The sequence below is a fragment of the Sarcophilus harrisii genome, chromosome 4, assembly GCF_902635505.1.
Source record: "Sarcophilus harrisii chromosome 4, mSarHar1.11, whole genome shotgun sequence".
Lineage (NCBI taxonomy): Eukaryota > Metazoa > Chordata > Mammalia > Dasyuromorphia > Dasyuridae > Sarcophilus > Sarcophilus harrisii.
In genome coordinates, this window is record NC_045429.1 from 130,967,425 (window position 1) to 130,981,089 (window position 13,665).

Sequence of the window (13,665 nt, forward strand, 5' to 3'; positions counted from 1 at the left end):
TGTACAATAATTCAGAGTCTGATTCTTTTTGTACAGCAAAATAATGTTTTGGTCATGTATACTTATTGTGTATCTAAGTTATATTTTAATATATTTAACATCTACTGGTCATCCTGCCATTTAGGGGAGGGGGTGGGGGGGTAAGAGGTGAAAAATTGGAACAAGAGGTTTGGCAATTGTTAATGCTGTAAAGTTACCCATGTATATATCCTGTAAATAAAAGGCTATTAAATAAAAAAAAAAAAGAATAAAGAACAAGCAAAAAAATAAAAATAAAAAAAAATAAAGTGCTTAAGTTTAAATAAGATATGGAATAGATAGCTTATTTCCCACACAGAAATGGGAATCCTAAGCAATTAGAACAAAATCCAATGACTTATCACTAAGCATATAATTCAAGCCTTTTTTTGGATACGGTTTCTCTTCAAAGATACTAATTAGTCATTTTAGAGTTCACCTCAGCTAAACATAGTCTTATCAAATACCAAAAAAGATCTTTTTTCCTGTGGCTTGATTGTACAATTTTTTAATTTTAATATTTCCCCAATTTATGAAAAACAGTTTTTTACATTTCTTTTAAAAACTCTGAGTTCCAGATTCTTTTCCTTTTTTCTCATCATTGCCACATTGAGAAATTACATGTGAAGTTATGTAAAACATTTCCATAAAAGTCATATTGTAAAAGAAAACATAAAGAAAAATAATTTTTAAAGTATGTTTCAGTCTGTATTGAGACACAATCAGTTCTTTTTCTGGTTATGGATAGCATTTTTCATCATAAGTCCTTCAGAGTAGTCTTGGATCACTGTATAGCTAAAAACAGCAAAGTCATTTACCACAAAGTGCTTTGCTTGAATTCATATAGGACTTTCCAGGTTTTCCTGAGAGCATCCTGCTCATAATTTTTAATAGAACAATAATATCCCATCATAATCACATACATATCACAATTTATTCAGCCATTCCCCGATTGATAGAAATCACCTCAATTTCTGATTCTTTGCCCTGAAAAAGGAGCTGCTATATTTTTGTACATATAGGTTCTTTCCCTTTTTAAAAAATCTCTTTTGGGATTCACGCCTAGCAATGGTATTGTTAGGTCAAAGGAGAAGCATAATTTTATGTTGTGCCCTACTTTCTAGAGACCCCACGCTAGGGTGAAAAAACATACTATCTCAGTGGAGGAGTCATGAGGTGAGACTCCTAAGGATGGTGGAAAAATGGAGTCTGTGTATTCCAAGGACTTTCTCCTTTTTATACCCTCATACTCTTATGTAACCAAAACAATACTGGGCATGAGCTAAGTATATATTGCACACCTGGGACCACGTAAACAACTTGTTATTGTACATAGTTTGCCTCCTAGTATCACTCTGCTTCAATCACAACACAGGTTGTCACAGCCCCCTGACTTCTTAGGAAGCCCAAAAGCCCTTAGGGGAGATGGGAAACCAAACCAGACAGTCAGCAGATTCCTTTTGGGATGAAGGGTCTTACACCTCACCCAGAGTTTCCCCATTGACTGTGACCCTCTACAATTTTATATCTCTTTGGGCATAGTTCATATGTTTTGATCATATATTAAATGGGAAATGGCTCTCTCTTTTTTTAATAAATTTGATTCAATTTCCTATACATTTGAGAAATGAGGACTTCATCAGAGAAACTTGCTTCAAAAATCTTTTCCTTGGCTACCCATCATTTGGAGAATGCCTGAATAAGATATGGTATATGAATGTTATGGAATATTATTGCTCAAATGAACATCAGTGTGATTTCAGAAAGTCCTGGAGAGCCTTACATGAACTGATGCTGAATGAAGTGAGCAGAACCAGGAGATCATTGTACACAGCAACAAGAAGACTATTCAATGATCAGTTCTGATGGTTGTGGCTCTCTTCAACAATGAGATGATTCAGATCAGTTCCAATGATCTTGTAATGAAGAAAGGCTTTTACACCCTGAGAGAGATCTGTGGGAACTGAGTGTGGATCACAACATAACATTCTCTTTTTGTTGTTGTTTGTTTGCATTTTATTTTCTTCCTCATTTTCTTCCTTTTTGATTTGATTTTTCCTTGTGCAAGATAATTGTATAGGTGTGTATGCATATATTGGACTTAGTATCATTTATTGGATTACTTGCTAACCAGGGGAGAGGAACACAGGGTTTGGCAAGGGTCAATGTTGAAAAATTATCAATGCATATCTTTTTAAAATTAAAAAGTTTTAATAAAAAATTTTAATTTAATTTGAAAAATTTCTTTTCCCAATTACTATTATTGTTTCTTCCTGTGTATTCTATTTTCTCTCTTTTACCTGACCCTCCTCAAAAGTGTTTTGCTACAGACCACCCCCTTCCCTAATATGCTCTCTTTTCTATCACCTTCCTTCCTTTTTATATCTCCTTTCTCTCCTACTTTCCTACAGGGTAAGATAAATTCCGTGTGTGTGTGTGTGTATTAAGACTAGCTTCTATCTACTTTTCATGGGACTGTTATGGCTTTGTATGATCCAGGGTTGGTGTGAGAATCAAATGAGAGAATGTTTGTAAAGCTTTGTGAAAATTGTTAAGTGCTAGTTATTAATATCATCATTATTATATAAATTCCTTGCAATTTCTCATTATTATGGTTATATCTAAAGCTCCAATGTTTTTCATACCTTCAAATGCCTATATCATAATGCATTTATCACACTAAATATCACCCTGACAATTCTATTTCTTGATAACTGCAGAGAATCAAATTTCATATTAATGTTTTTGGAAGGATTTGCCCTTTTGGACTCTTAACAGTCTGCTGGAAATAAGTAGCAAGGAAAAGAGGCAATGAGATGAAAGGATCCTTCTAAGTCCCACTTTAACTGCAATTACACATTAGACCTTTTTGAGGGAAAGTGAATCACTGAACACCTTGGAAAGGATTCAAGGCTATTTCTTTACTTCCACAGGCTATTGAGGCATAATATGTTTGATTCTTTTTCTTTTTTTCTTTCTTTCTTTCTTTCTTTCTTTTCTTTTCTTTTCTTTTTTTTTCTTTTCTTTCTTTCTTTCTTTCTTTCTTTTTTTCTTTCTTTCTTTCTTTCTTCCTTGCCGAGGGTCACACAGCTAGTAAACATTAAATACCTGAGGTCGAATTCAACAATTCCTCCTGACTTCAAGGCTGGTGCTCTGTCATTGTGCCATCTAGCTCCCCCCCACCACTACCACCTATCTGATGCTTTCTTGATTGCACAGGCAGATATTAGTTCATAATCAAAATCTTTTTTACAAAAAATAAAACATATTAACAAGTACTAGAGAGTCTTTGAACCACAAAGAGTCTCAAACTTTTTTTGTTCTGTGCTGAAATGCAAGAAATCCTAATGTAAAAATAATATCCAGGAATATCTAGACACTTTTAAGTTTGTTTCAGAAATATTGCCCAATCCTAAACAAACTGTTATATGTCATTGTAAAGGAATATTATCTCACTGTCAAAATAATGAAGAATTCAGAAAAAAAATGGACTTATGTCAACTGATACAGAGTAAAATAAGCAGAATCAGAAAAACATATACACATGATTATAACAAAATAAATGGAAAGAACAGCAACCAACCTGAACAGTGTGTATTTATAATGACCAAAAGGTACCCCTGGGAAGAATGGAAGAAGTGTATACCATCAGTCTGGGCTGATGTCTTGATTAGTTTTGGTTTATTATTTTTTTTTAGAAACATGACTCACTGGAAAGGAGGAAGGGATATATTTGGAAATGAAAGAAGTATAAAAACAAAAAAAATCTATAAAAATTATTAGAGAAATATTTGCTGAAGTTATCAAGGAAGCTGAAACTCACTACATATCAGAGAAAAAGATCCAAAGTTTTGAGAGTTGAATGTTTATTCCTAACAAAAAAAGAACATCATCAAAAATCACAGTGAACGTATAACTGTAAGCCCCATCATAATAGATCTGCCCTATTCTTATAAAACTTAACAGAATAGATATCCTTCATGTAACCTCAGAAGATTTTATGTTTAGGATCATAAACTTTTTACCAGAGGGGAACTTCAGAGGTCATTTAGAGACTAAAGACAAAATAATTATAAAGAGAAAATTCCATTTCATATCATCAAATGGAGAACCATAATATTGCCGAATCATTATCTCCATTACCTCTGACTATGAGTTATTCATACCAAAAATATTTCATAATCTAACAACATTTATTTAAAAATAGCTGCATTTTTAGAAGGGTACAAAAAAAAATGAAGAAGCACTAGATTTATGATTTCCTCACTGGTATAGGAACCTCCAGAAAAAACAACTCTTCTTACCAGTGCAGATTATAATTTCCTCTGATGATTTACAATGTTAGAGAATAATCTGGGAATTAAATGGTTTAGCTGGATCACAGAGCTAGTGCCTGGTATATACATACTTTTTAATTGATTGTTAATAATAATATGATCACAATCACAAGATCTTGATTTTTTAAAAGATAAATAGATTTTTTTAAAAAAGTCAGTGATGATTTCAGTGGGTTAGTGGAAGAGCACCGATAAAACAAGAAATGATTTTTCTAAAACTGTCACTGCTTTCTGGAGCTCTAAGCAAAAACCTGATGGACAAGTGTCAGAGTAGCACCAATGGAGCAAGACTAAGAGAAAATGTGTGCTTCTCCTCATGCATTTCCAATGATTAATCAATCTTCCTTTATCCAACAAATCATTTCAACAAGGCCACATCTCTTTCAGATGTCCACATCTTCGGATTTTTCAATCTGAAGGAAGATCTTGTTTTCTTTGGGCTTTCTTTTCCTATAGCAAAAACGCAAAACAAGACAAATTCAATCAACCAATTAGTAAAGGAGTAGTTTGGGAATTAGGAAAATGAGTCATTGAGAGAGCAATAAGAAAAGAACTAAAATACAGCAGAAAAAATAGAATTCTTAGAATGGTTTTGGAAATTATAATAATAATACCAGTTAACATTAAGCTTTTAAGATTTACAAAGCATTTTATATACATCTAATCCCAATTTTTTTCAACTGTTTTTCTGGAGAATTTGAAGGTATATACTTTAATCTTATTAAATAGAACTGGGAAAAACCTTAAATTAGAAAGACTAAAGTCACATATTGCCTTCTGAGTCATCACCCATCATCTTGATTTTTGTCTTGCCACTGAACTTTGATCACTTTGAAGGAAAGAGGAAGGATAATGATTTTGTCAGCTATGCCTCATTTTAATACAATTCACACAAAAATCAAGTTGACATTCTTGTGATGTCATTTGTCTTATTCAAGAACAAAAGACAAACAATAATAACGTTAAATATTTTTAAGTACCGGACATTACTTTGTCCTTTATAAGCATAATGAGGCATTTTCAGCTGGAACCTGTCCAAAAGGAATGCAGAGTATTGAGCATGTTCTTTTATGTCATTAAGAAGGAGGAAAAAAGGAACAATAGGAGAAGTATTACCATGAATCAACGGACAACATTTAGAAAACTCTATTCTTCATATATCAGCACATTGTTACACTGATGGAAATTACTCATATTCAAGAGAATATGAAACATATCCTTACTTAACTTTCAAATCAAATTACCAAATATTTATGTCCTTTCCTTTGACATTTTCCCTTGAAATTAAGATGAAAAATGGAAAATGATCTCTTTAGCAATAGGTGGAGAAGAATTGATATGAACTTTTTCTTCTATGATTGAACCAATCATTTGGTTCTTTGGGACTATAAATGACTGAAATGTCCATTCTAAAACATTGAGAAATAATGACTAAGTCATTAAGTACCATGGAAAGGGTGATGAAGTTAGAATCATAGGACCTGACTTTGAATTCTGGTTTTGAAATTTACTGTGACCTTGGGCACTTTAGTCACTTTACCTCTTAGTACCTGATTTTCCATATCTGTAGAATAAAGGCTCTAAACTACATAACCTACATAGACTAGATGAGGTCCTTTCCAGCTGGTAGACCTATGATCCAATCTGTGTTCAAATTCCGCCTCTAACACTAACTAAGAAGTCTTGGGCTAGTTGTTTAATATCTCTCATTTACAGGTTCTTCATCTATCTAATGGAACTAAAGATAGCACCAACTTCCCAGGGTCATTATGAAAACCAAATAAAATAGTAAAGTGTTTTACAAACTTCATAGTGATATGTTAGCAATTGCCATTAAAATTATCTACAACAAAAAGACATTAGACCTGAAGAAAGATATATTAATAGAAGCAAAGAAGTGAATTAATCATTAAAATAGATATTATTCTATTCTCATTCTCCCACAACATTTCACCATAGAATGTGAATGACCTGCCAATGATATCACTAGATACATGTTGTTCTAATGGATAGGTTGAGAATTTATTGCATTCTTCAATAAAATTCAATCTGTCAGCTGTAATGAATGACCTCATTTTTAGAAATCCTTTTCAAAAGTAAAGGATTGAGGTGTGGAATATGATATATGCCACATCAGATGTCACTGTATCTGCTAGTCAGTAAATATTTTGTGACAAGGAGGTGGTCCTTTGTGGTTAATAACCATAAAACCAAAAAGTAGTAATGAAGATTTTTAAAAAGGAATCAATCAGTAGAGACAAAGACATGAGAATAATTCTAAAAATTGAAACGATCATTTTCAAAAATGTAAAATTTTTAAGAAAGTTAGTTCCCTAAGGATAGGGAATGCTTCATTTTTTCTTTGAATCCCTAGGGCCTGGTGCACAGCTAATAAATAAATGGATGATAATAAATTAATATTACACATAATATTACATTCAGTTTAATAAACTGATCGATATAATAATCTCTCCAATCTCAATCACATCATAAATAGCATCTTTCCCCACTTTGACAAATGTATTCTCCTTTGAACCACTAAAAGCACCAAGGTTATTAATATTTTTTCTGGGTCCTGAAAAATAAGCTTCTGTTGAAAACAACATGAAGTACAAACATTTGGGATCATTCTCAAAGCAGATCAAAGGTTTTAGTTTGATTGGAGATTTTTTGTTTGGTTTCCCACAGATTTATAGTCCTCTATAAATAAGGAGGAAACCTATTCCACTAGGAGAGGATACCCGTTCTCAGAGAACTTCCTCGTTCTGTTGCCTCAGTTTCAAACAATGATTGCCATCTCTAAATGTATGTTCCTTTCCTGACACAAAGGTCCCCTCTCTCTTCTCCCCAGCCCCTCACCCGATGTTACTAGTGGAATTAGGAATTCCTGATTTGCTTCTCTATATAGGAAGCAGAGAGCCAAAGATGCAGAACCTAAAGCCTGATCCTTTGCAGATGGTGTTTGTGATGAAAGCTTCCTATCCCTGCAGTAACAGCATCTCACCCCAGCTTCTCAGCATCTTCAATGGTTTCTGGTAACATCTTCCCCTTTGTTTCTGGTAGACGCAATACCATTCCACTGGCAAGGACACCAATCAAAGCTTAAAAAAAAAAAAAAACTATATTAAAAGAAGGTGAGAACTAATGAGCAGCAGATATTTCTGACGTCATTTTAAATTTGATGATAACGATGCAGATCACATTAAGGGAACCATAGTGTTTAGATATTTACAGCTTTATCAGGCCTTTATACTGATTGTATTAAATTAAATAAGGTAGGGGACCTGGAACTCACTTCTTACCAATGAATTCAAGTCAAGGAGGTGTGGGGAGGAGGGTATGTAGCAGATTAGAAATTTTTAATTGTTCCTTCCCCCAAAAAAGAGACCTTTTTTCATAACACACAGGAGGAGAACTGAGTTTAGGACTAGAAGAGGCAATTTCATATTATTTTTCCCCTCCCACATAATGAGGACGGCTGCTGGCAAATTAAATACTAGGAAATCAACCCACAGAGTCTGATTCCTCATGGACATCCTTACAAGTCCAAGGCCAGACAAGCCAATGTCCTCAACCAAATGTAATTCATTACTCTCAAGGGCAGTTGAGCATAAAAGGCCTGGCACGTCTGAGTAAAGAAAGTTCCTTGCATGCTTGACCTTAACATTTAGATAGGCTCAAACCCAGAAGGTTTATGACAGCTCTAAAAAAAGGCTGGCCCTTGTTCTCAGCCCCAGGCCTTTCCTGATACCGAAGCAAGCAATAAAAAGGGACAAAGTCAAGGCTCCAGAACAGGACTAGTGGTTTACAAATTTCAGAATCAGGTCTGGGGAGGAGGCTATAAGGGCTCACAGAAGGGATCTACAAGGCTCTCCAGACTAGACCATTCCTGTCTATGACACAGACAAGAAGTGGCAAAGAAGCTGAGCCCCCCCCCAAAAAACATGTGAATTATTGCAATAGCAGTGAAGTTTTCCCTTCAGTTCAGGTGAAATGTGTCTCTTTGCTCCTAATTTTGCCTTCCAGGGCTGAGCAGAACAAAGCTAATCTCTCTTACACCTTAAAAACCCTTCAGATATTTGAGAATAACTATCATGGACTGGCGTGTCTTCTCATCTCAAGCTAAATGTCCCCCCTTCTTTGTACCCAAAATGTTTAATGAATGCTTATTGACAGACTGAAAAATCCTTCTGCACATCCTCATACGGCATCAGCAGACTGATCCTCCTCTTCTAAAGTTCTCTAGGTTTTCAAAGTCCTTCCCCAAAGTAGCAGAGTGTAGTGAACAGACTGCAGCCCAGAAATCCGAAAGAACTGAGTTTAAGATCTGCTTCTGACAGGCAATGACCTTATGTGTGACCTTGAGCAATTCAGTTAATCTCTCCCCCTGGCAAGTAAATCAAATAAGAGAAGGAAAGGAGGAGGAGAAAGGAGAGGGGGAAATGGGGTGGGGGAAGGGAAAAGGGAAAAAGAGAGGAGGAGGAGAAAGGGAAGAAGAGGGGAGGAATGGAAAGAGAAGAAGAGTGGAAAAGGAAAAGGACAGAAGGAAGAGAAAGGGAAGAAGAGGGAAAGGGGAAGGAAAGAAAAGGGGAAAGAGAAGAAGGAGAGGGGAAAGGAAAGAAGAGGAGAGGAGGGAAAGGGGGGAAAGAGGAGAAGACAAGAGAGGTAGAGGAGAGGAAAACTAGAACAGAGGAGAGAAGAAAGGGGAAAAGAAGGAAGGAAAAAGAGATAGACAGGGAGAATAGAAAGAAAGAAGGAAGGAATAGATAAAAAGAAAGAAATAAAAAATGAATAAATTAATGAGTGAGTAAATTAAATTTTATTGGTAATTGCAACTAGGTAGAGAAACAGTCCAAAACTACAAGACAAGACTTGTCTTCAATCTTTCTTAATTAGTATCAGCTAACAGGAAAAACACATGATAAAGATAATCACCACAAATGATGATGACCCATTAATAGCTTTGGTGGGGAGGACTAGAATATATGAATGGTCTCCTGTGTATTGTATTGTTAATAGTTGCTTAAATGTGAGGTTGATGCTAGTGTTTTAACATTTTAATTTATAGTGGTTACCAAATATTTTAATATAGTGAAGTAAACAGCAAGAATATTGTGTAATTGAAGAAAACTGTTGCTTTCTGCAAGGCCCCACTTACTGTAGAATTGTGCCTTCCTTGAATGTTTGCATGTCAGTGAAATCAGGTTAAAATCACTAGGGCAGCCAAAAGGGAAATAAGAAAGTCAAGTAAGGGCAATGTGAAGTCTAGAGTTGGATGAACCAAGTAAGAAGAGCTCTGTCTTCCAGTTGGGCTTTGGTGGGGGCTGAGGAAAGGCAGGAAGGGATGCTAAAAGATGGATAGATTTGTCAGTAAAGGTTGGATCTTGTTTCAAATCCTGGCTTGTACCATTCTCTCCCTGAAGAAGCTTGGGCAACCCCTTTCCCATTGGAATAGGACTAAGTGACCTCAAGGTCCCTTCCAACTCTAAATCCAAGCTCCTGTGACTTCTGACCTATGTTCCTCCAGCTAATTCTGTGAGTACATGAATCCCTTTGGCAAGTCTCTTCAGCAGAGCAGGCAGAAGTGGCCCAGCACAGTGGGGCCATCTGTAAAGCAGACAACTAGATCCAGAGTCAGGAAAACCCAAGTTATTATCTGACCTCAAACCCTGACTAGCTGTGTGACTTTGGGCTTGTCCTTCAGTCCCTATTTGCCTCAGTTTCTTCAACTGTAAAAGAAGGTGATAATGATATTACCTATTTCCCTGAGTTAGAGTGAGGATCAACTAAGTTAATAATATTTGTAAAGGACTTTGTACAGTGCTTGACACATAGTAGGTGCTTAATAAATATTTGTTTTCTTATTTCCTCCCACACTGACTATCTCAATGAACAAGCTGTCCACACAAAGAGGGAATAGAATAAGGCAGATTCAGCCTATAGGTAAGTATAAGATTATACAATTTTAACCCAACCATATGATATAAACAGAGGACCCTTACTAGTCATGTCACATTAGGCAACTCACTTAACACCTCTGGACCTCCAGTTCAAATGGAGAGGGAGAATGAGGAATATTGAACTAAACTTTCTTTTTATAAGGATAAGATAAAGAAAGCAAGAGGTTAATTAATTTGTCTATAGCCACAGAGTCAGTTTGGGACAGAGATGAAAATAGAGTCACCGAGTGAAATTGGTGAATTTGGGATTGATGGACTTGAATTTAAATTGTAGTTTTATTTTTACTATTTGTATGACTGGGCAAATGATTTAACCTCTTAGCTTGGTTTTCTCATATTTAAAAGAAGATGGTCAAGATCAATGATACATGAGTTCACTTTCAGTTCTAAATTGATGATCCCATGAATCTCTTGATTCCCAGTTCCTTATTCTTTGTACCATAATGAGTTGTGTCTTTCTAATTTTACTTCTCAATATCCTAGGGACAACTAATCCACTATAAGCTTCCAGACCCTGATTCTTTTATTTTATAGAGAAGGGAGAGAAGAAACAGGGAGAAGATGAAGGAGGTACCCAAAGGATACTTGCCGGCCTATCATCCCTGTCTCCCTGGGCATAGATAAAAACAAAATGGAATCCAACTGGGTCACAACTCTCTAGGCTGACAGTGACCACAGCTCAGTAATTATCCAACTAGAATTGGTAAATGTCTAATGATTAAGTTTATGAGGGCAAAAGGGACTTTCTCCATCATCCCTCATTTCTGCAAGGACTTGATGTCAAACAATCTACTAAGAACTAGGGTCTGAGAGGTCTAAGACTTAAGCCAGCACCCCAGAGTACCCAATAAAATCCTCAAAGTATAGTTCTCCCACTAGAAAATTGTCTGTGCTCACTCGACTATTCTTTTCCTCTTCTTCCTTCTTTTTCTCCTCCTCTTTCTCCCCCCTCCTTTTTCTCCTCCCTCCTCCCTTTGCTTCTTTCTTTTCTTTCTCCTCCTTTTTCCTCCTCCTCCTTCTTCTTTTCTTTCCCTCCCTTCTCCTACTTCTCCTCCTGCTTCTCTTTCTCCTCCCTTCTCCTCCCTCTTCTTTCTTCCCCCCTCCTCCTCCTTATTCTATTTCTTTCCCTTCTCCTTTTCCTCCTTCTACTGCTTCTCCTCCTTCTCTTTCTCCCCACTTCTTCTCCCTCTTCCTCCTTCTTCTTTTTCTCCCTCCTCTTCCTTCTCCTCCTCCTCCTTCTTTTCTTTCTCCCCTTCTCCTTTTCCTTTCTTCCCCTTCATCCTCTTTCCCCTCCTCCTTCTCCTCTTTCTCCCCCTCCTCCTTCTCTTTCTTCTCTACCATTCTCCTTCACCCCTTCTCCTTCTCCTTCTTCTCCTCCCCACTTCTCCTCCTGCTTCTCCTCCTTTTCTTTCTCCCTCCATCCTTCTCCTTCTTTTTGAGAGACAATTGAATTAAATGGCTTGCTTAGGATGACACAGATAGAGAATATTAAGTGTCTGAAGCTGCATTTGAACTTGGGTCCTCCTGACTCAGAGTCAGTACTCTATCCATTGTGCCATCTAGCTGCCCTCAACCATTCTATTCTTTATTGAAAAAAACTGCAACTCTTTTCCCATGGCCTTTCCCATGGTCAGGAAGTAATAGGTTTTGAACTCAGTACTCTTGAAGCCAGGTCCATTTCTATCCATTGCCCTATGTTTTCTTTCACTAAGATATCATCCATTTTTGAGAAGGTACCATTGTAAAAGGAGACCACAAACACAAAGGAAAGAATTGTTAATGGTGGAATTTCAGGCACCTGTTGGGAAGATATTTTGTGATAAAGAAGCCTACCTAGCAATACTCAAAGCATATCATGGAGTCAGAGAACTTGGATTGAAGTTCTGAGCCTACTAATTATACTTATGTGACTTTGGGCAAATCACGCAACCACTCAGTTTCCTCACCTTTCAAAACAATAATAGGCATCAATTTTCATGAAGAAATAACAAGAAAAAGGACTGGGAACATTATTCATGGCATCTGGTGTCTCTAAATGTAGAATTACAAATTAAACTTGACATTTTAGTAAAAGAATATAAATTTGATCTCATAATTATCATCAATATTGTGAGATAGGTCTCTTGAATGGAATATATCAATGAAAAAGTATACCTTATTCAAAATAAAATGATCCAATAAAAGAAGTAAAGGAACAGTGCTAGGTAACAGGAGTAAATATATCTGACACCTCAGGACTATATAGAAATTCACAAACTTGGCAAAAGTGACAGCATCATTTTTATAGTTACCTAATTTCATAGTTTGGATTTAATCTTTGATACTTCCTTTTCTCTCGTGCACATGCCCTTCATCCTAAATTCTCCATATCCAACCAGTTGCCAAATCTTATTGATTTTGGCAGTCCCATAAAAAACTTATCCGGGGAAAGAAAAATAAGAATTCTTGAGTAACAGAACCATTTCTTGTTTACATTTCTAACATCTGTAAAGCTCAGAACAAGATTTCACATTTGACATGGTTTTAATAAATGTTTGTTAAATCAATACTGAACCTGAAAGAAAGATGTAAATAATTGAAGACATATTCATTGCATGTTGTTAGGCTGTACCAATATGCTATTTTTAAAGGATAATGAGCCAATTAATTTGCTGATTTAGTGCTATACCAAACTACTATTGGGTTATTTGATAGACCTATACCAAAAAAAAAAAAAAACCATTTGAAGCAACCAAAATTCTTAAAGCTTAAGGGAAATAATGAAAAAAGTAGGAAAGAAGGAGACCTAGTTCTTCCAGCCTTCAAATTTTCTTATAAAGTAATAAACATGAAAACTATTTGATAGTGATTAAAAATAGGAAAGCAGATCAAAGAAACAGAATAGATAAGGAAGAATTTGAAACTATTTAACATCAGAGCTTACTGCTCAATAAATGTAAGGAAATCAATCTGTAGGGAAAGGACATCTGAAAATTTTGAAAAGCAATTTGGCAAAAAAAAAAAAAAAAAGGTTTTAATCATCATCTTATATCATATGCAAAGTTCCAAATGGATACATGATCTAAGTATTAAAAATCTTATTATTAAAAAATTAGAGGAAAATGGAAGGAGATAATTTTCATATCTCTGACTATAGAGAGAATTCTTAAATAAGAGAAAGAAGAGTGATCATAAAAGAGGAAAGAGAAAATTTTGACTACATAAAAGTTAAAGTTTTAATTCAACAAATGTAACCAAGACAAAGGAAACTTTCAATTGAGGAAAAAAAACTTCTTCGTAGCAAATATTTTTGATAGAAGCCTGATATCAAAGACATATAGGGAAATGACACAAATATATAAGATCAAGAG

General features: G+C 35.5%; 1 protein-coding gene across 1 annotated transcript in view; it reads right to left on the reverse strand.

Annotated features, from left to right (window-relative positions):
* Window positions 1-3,762: 3,762 nt before the first annotated feature.
* Window positions 3,763-13,665, reverse strand: part of LOC100927176 (solute carrier family 22 member 1) — a 47,271-nt gene continuing 37,368 nt past the window's right edge. Inside the window, exons 10-11 of the mRNA XM_031937530.1 lie at window positions 7,360-7,456; window positions 3,763-4,805 (exon numbers count right to left, since the gene is read on the reverse strand). Coding sequence (XP_031793390.1) covers window positions 4,739-4,805; window positions 7,360-7,456 — 164 coding nt within the window. The 3' untranslated portion in view covers window positions 3,763-4,738. The remainder of the gene's footprint in view (window positions 4,806-7,359; window positions 7,457-13,665) is intronic.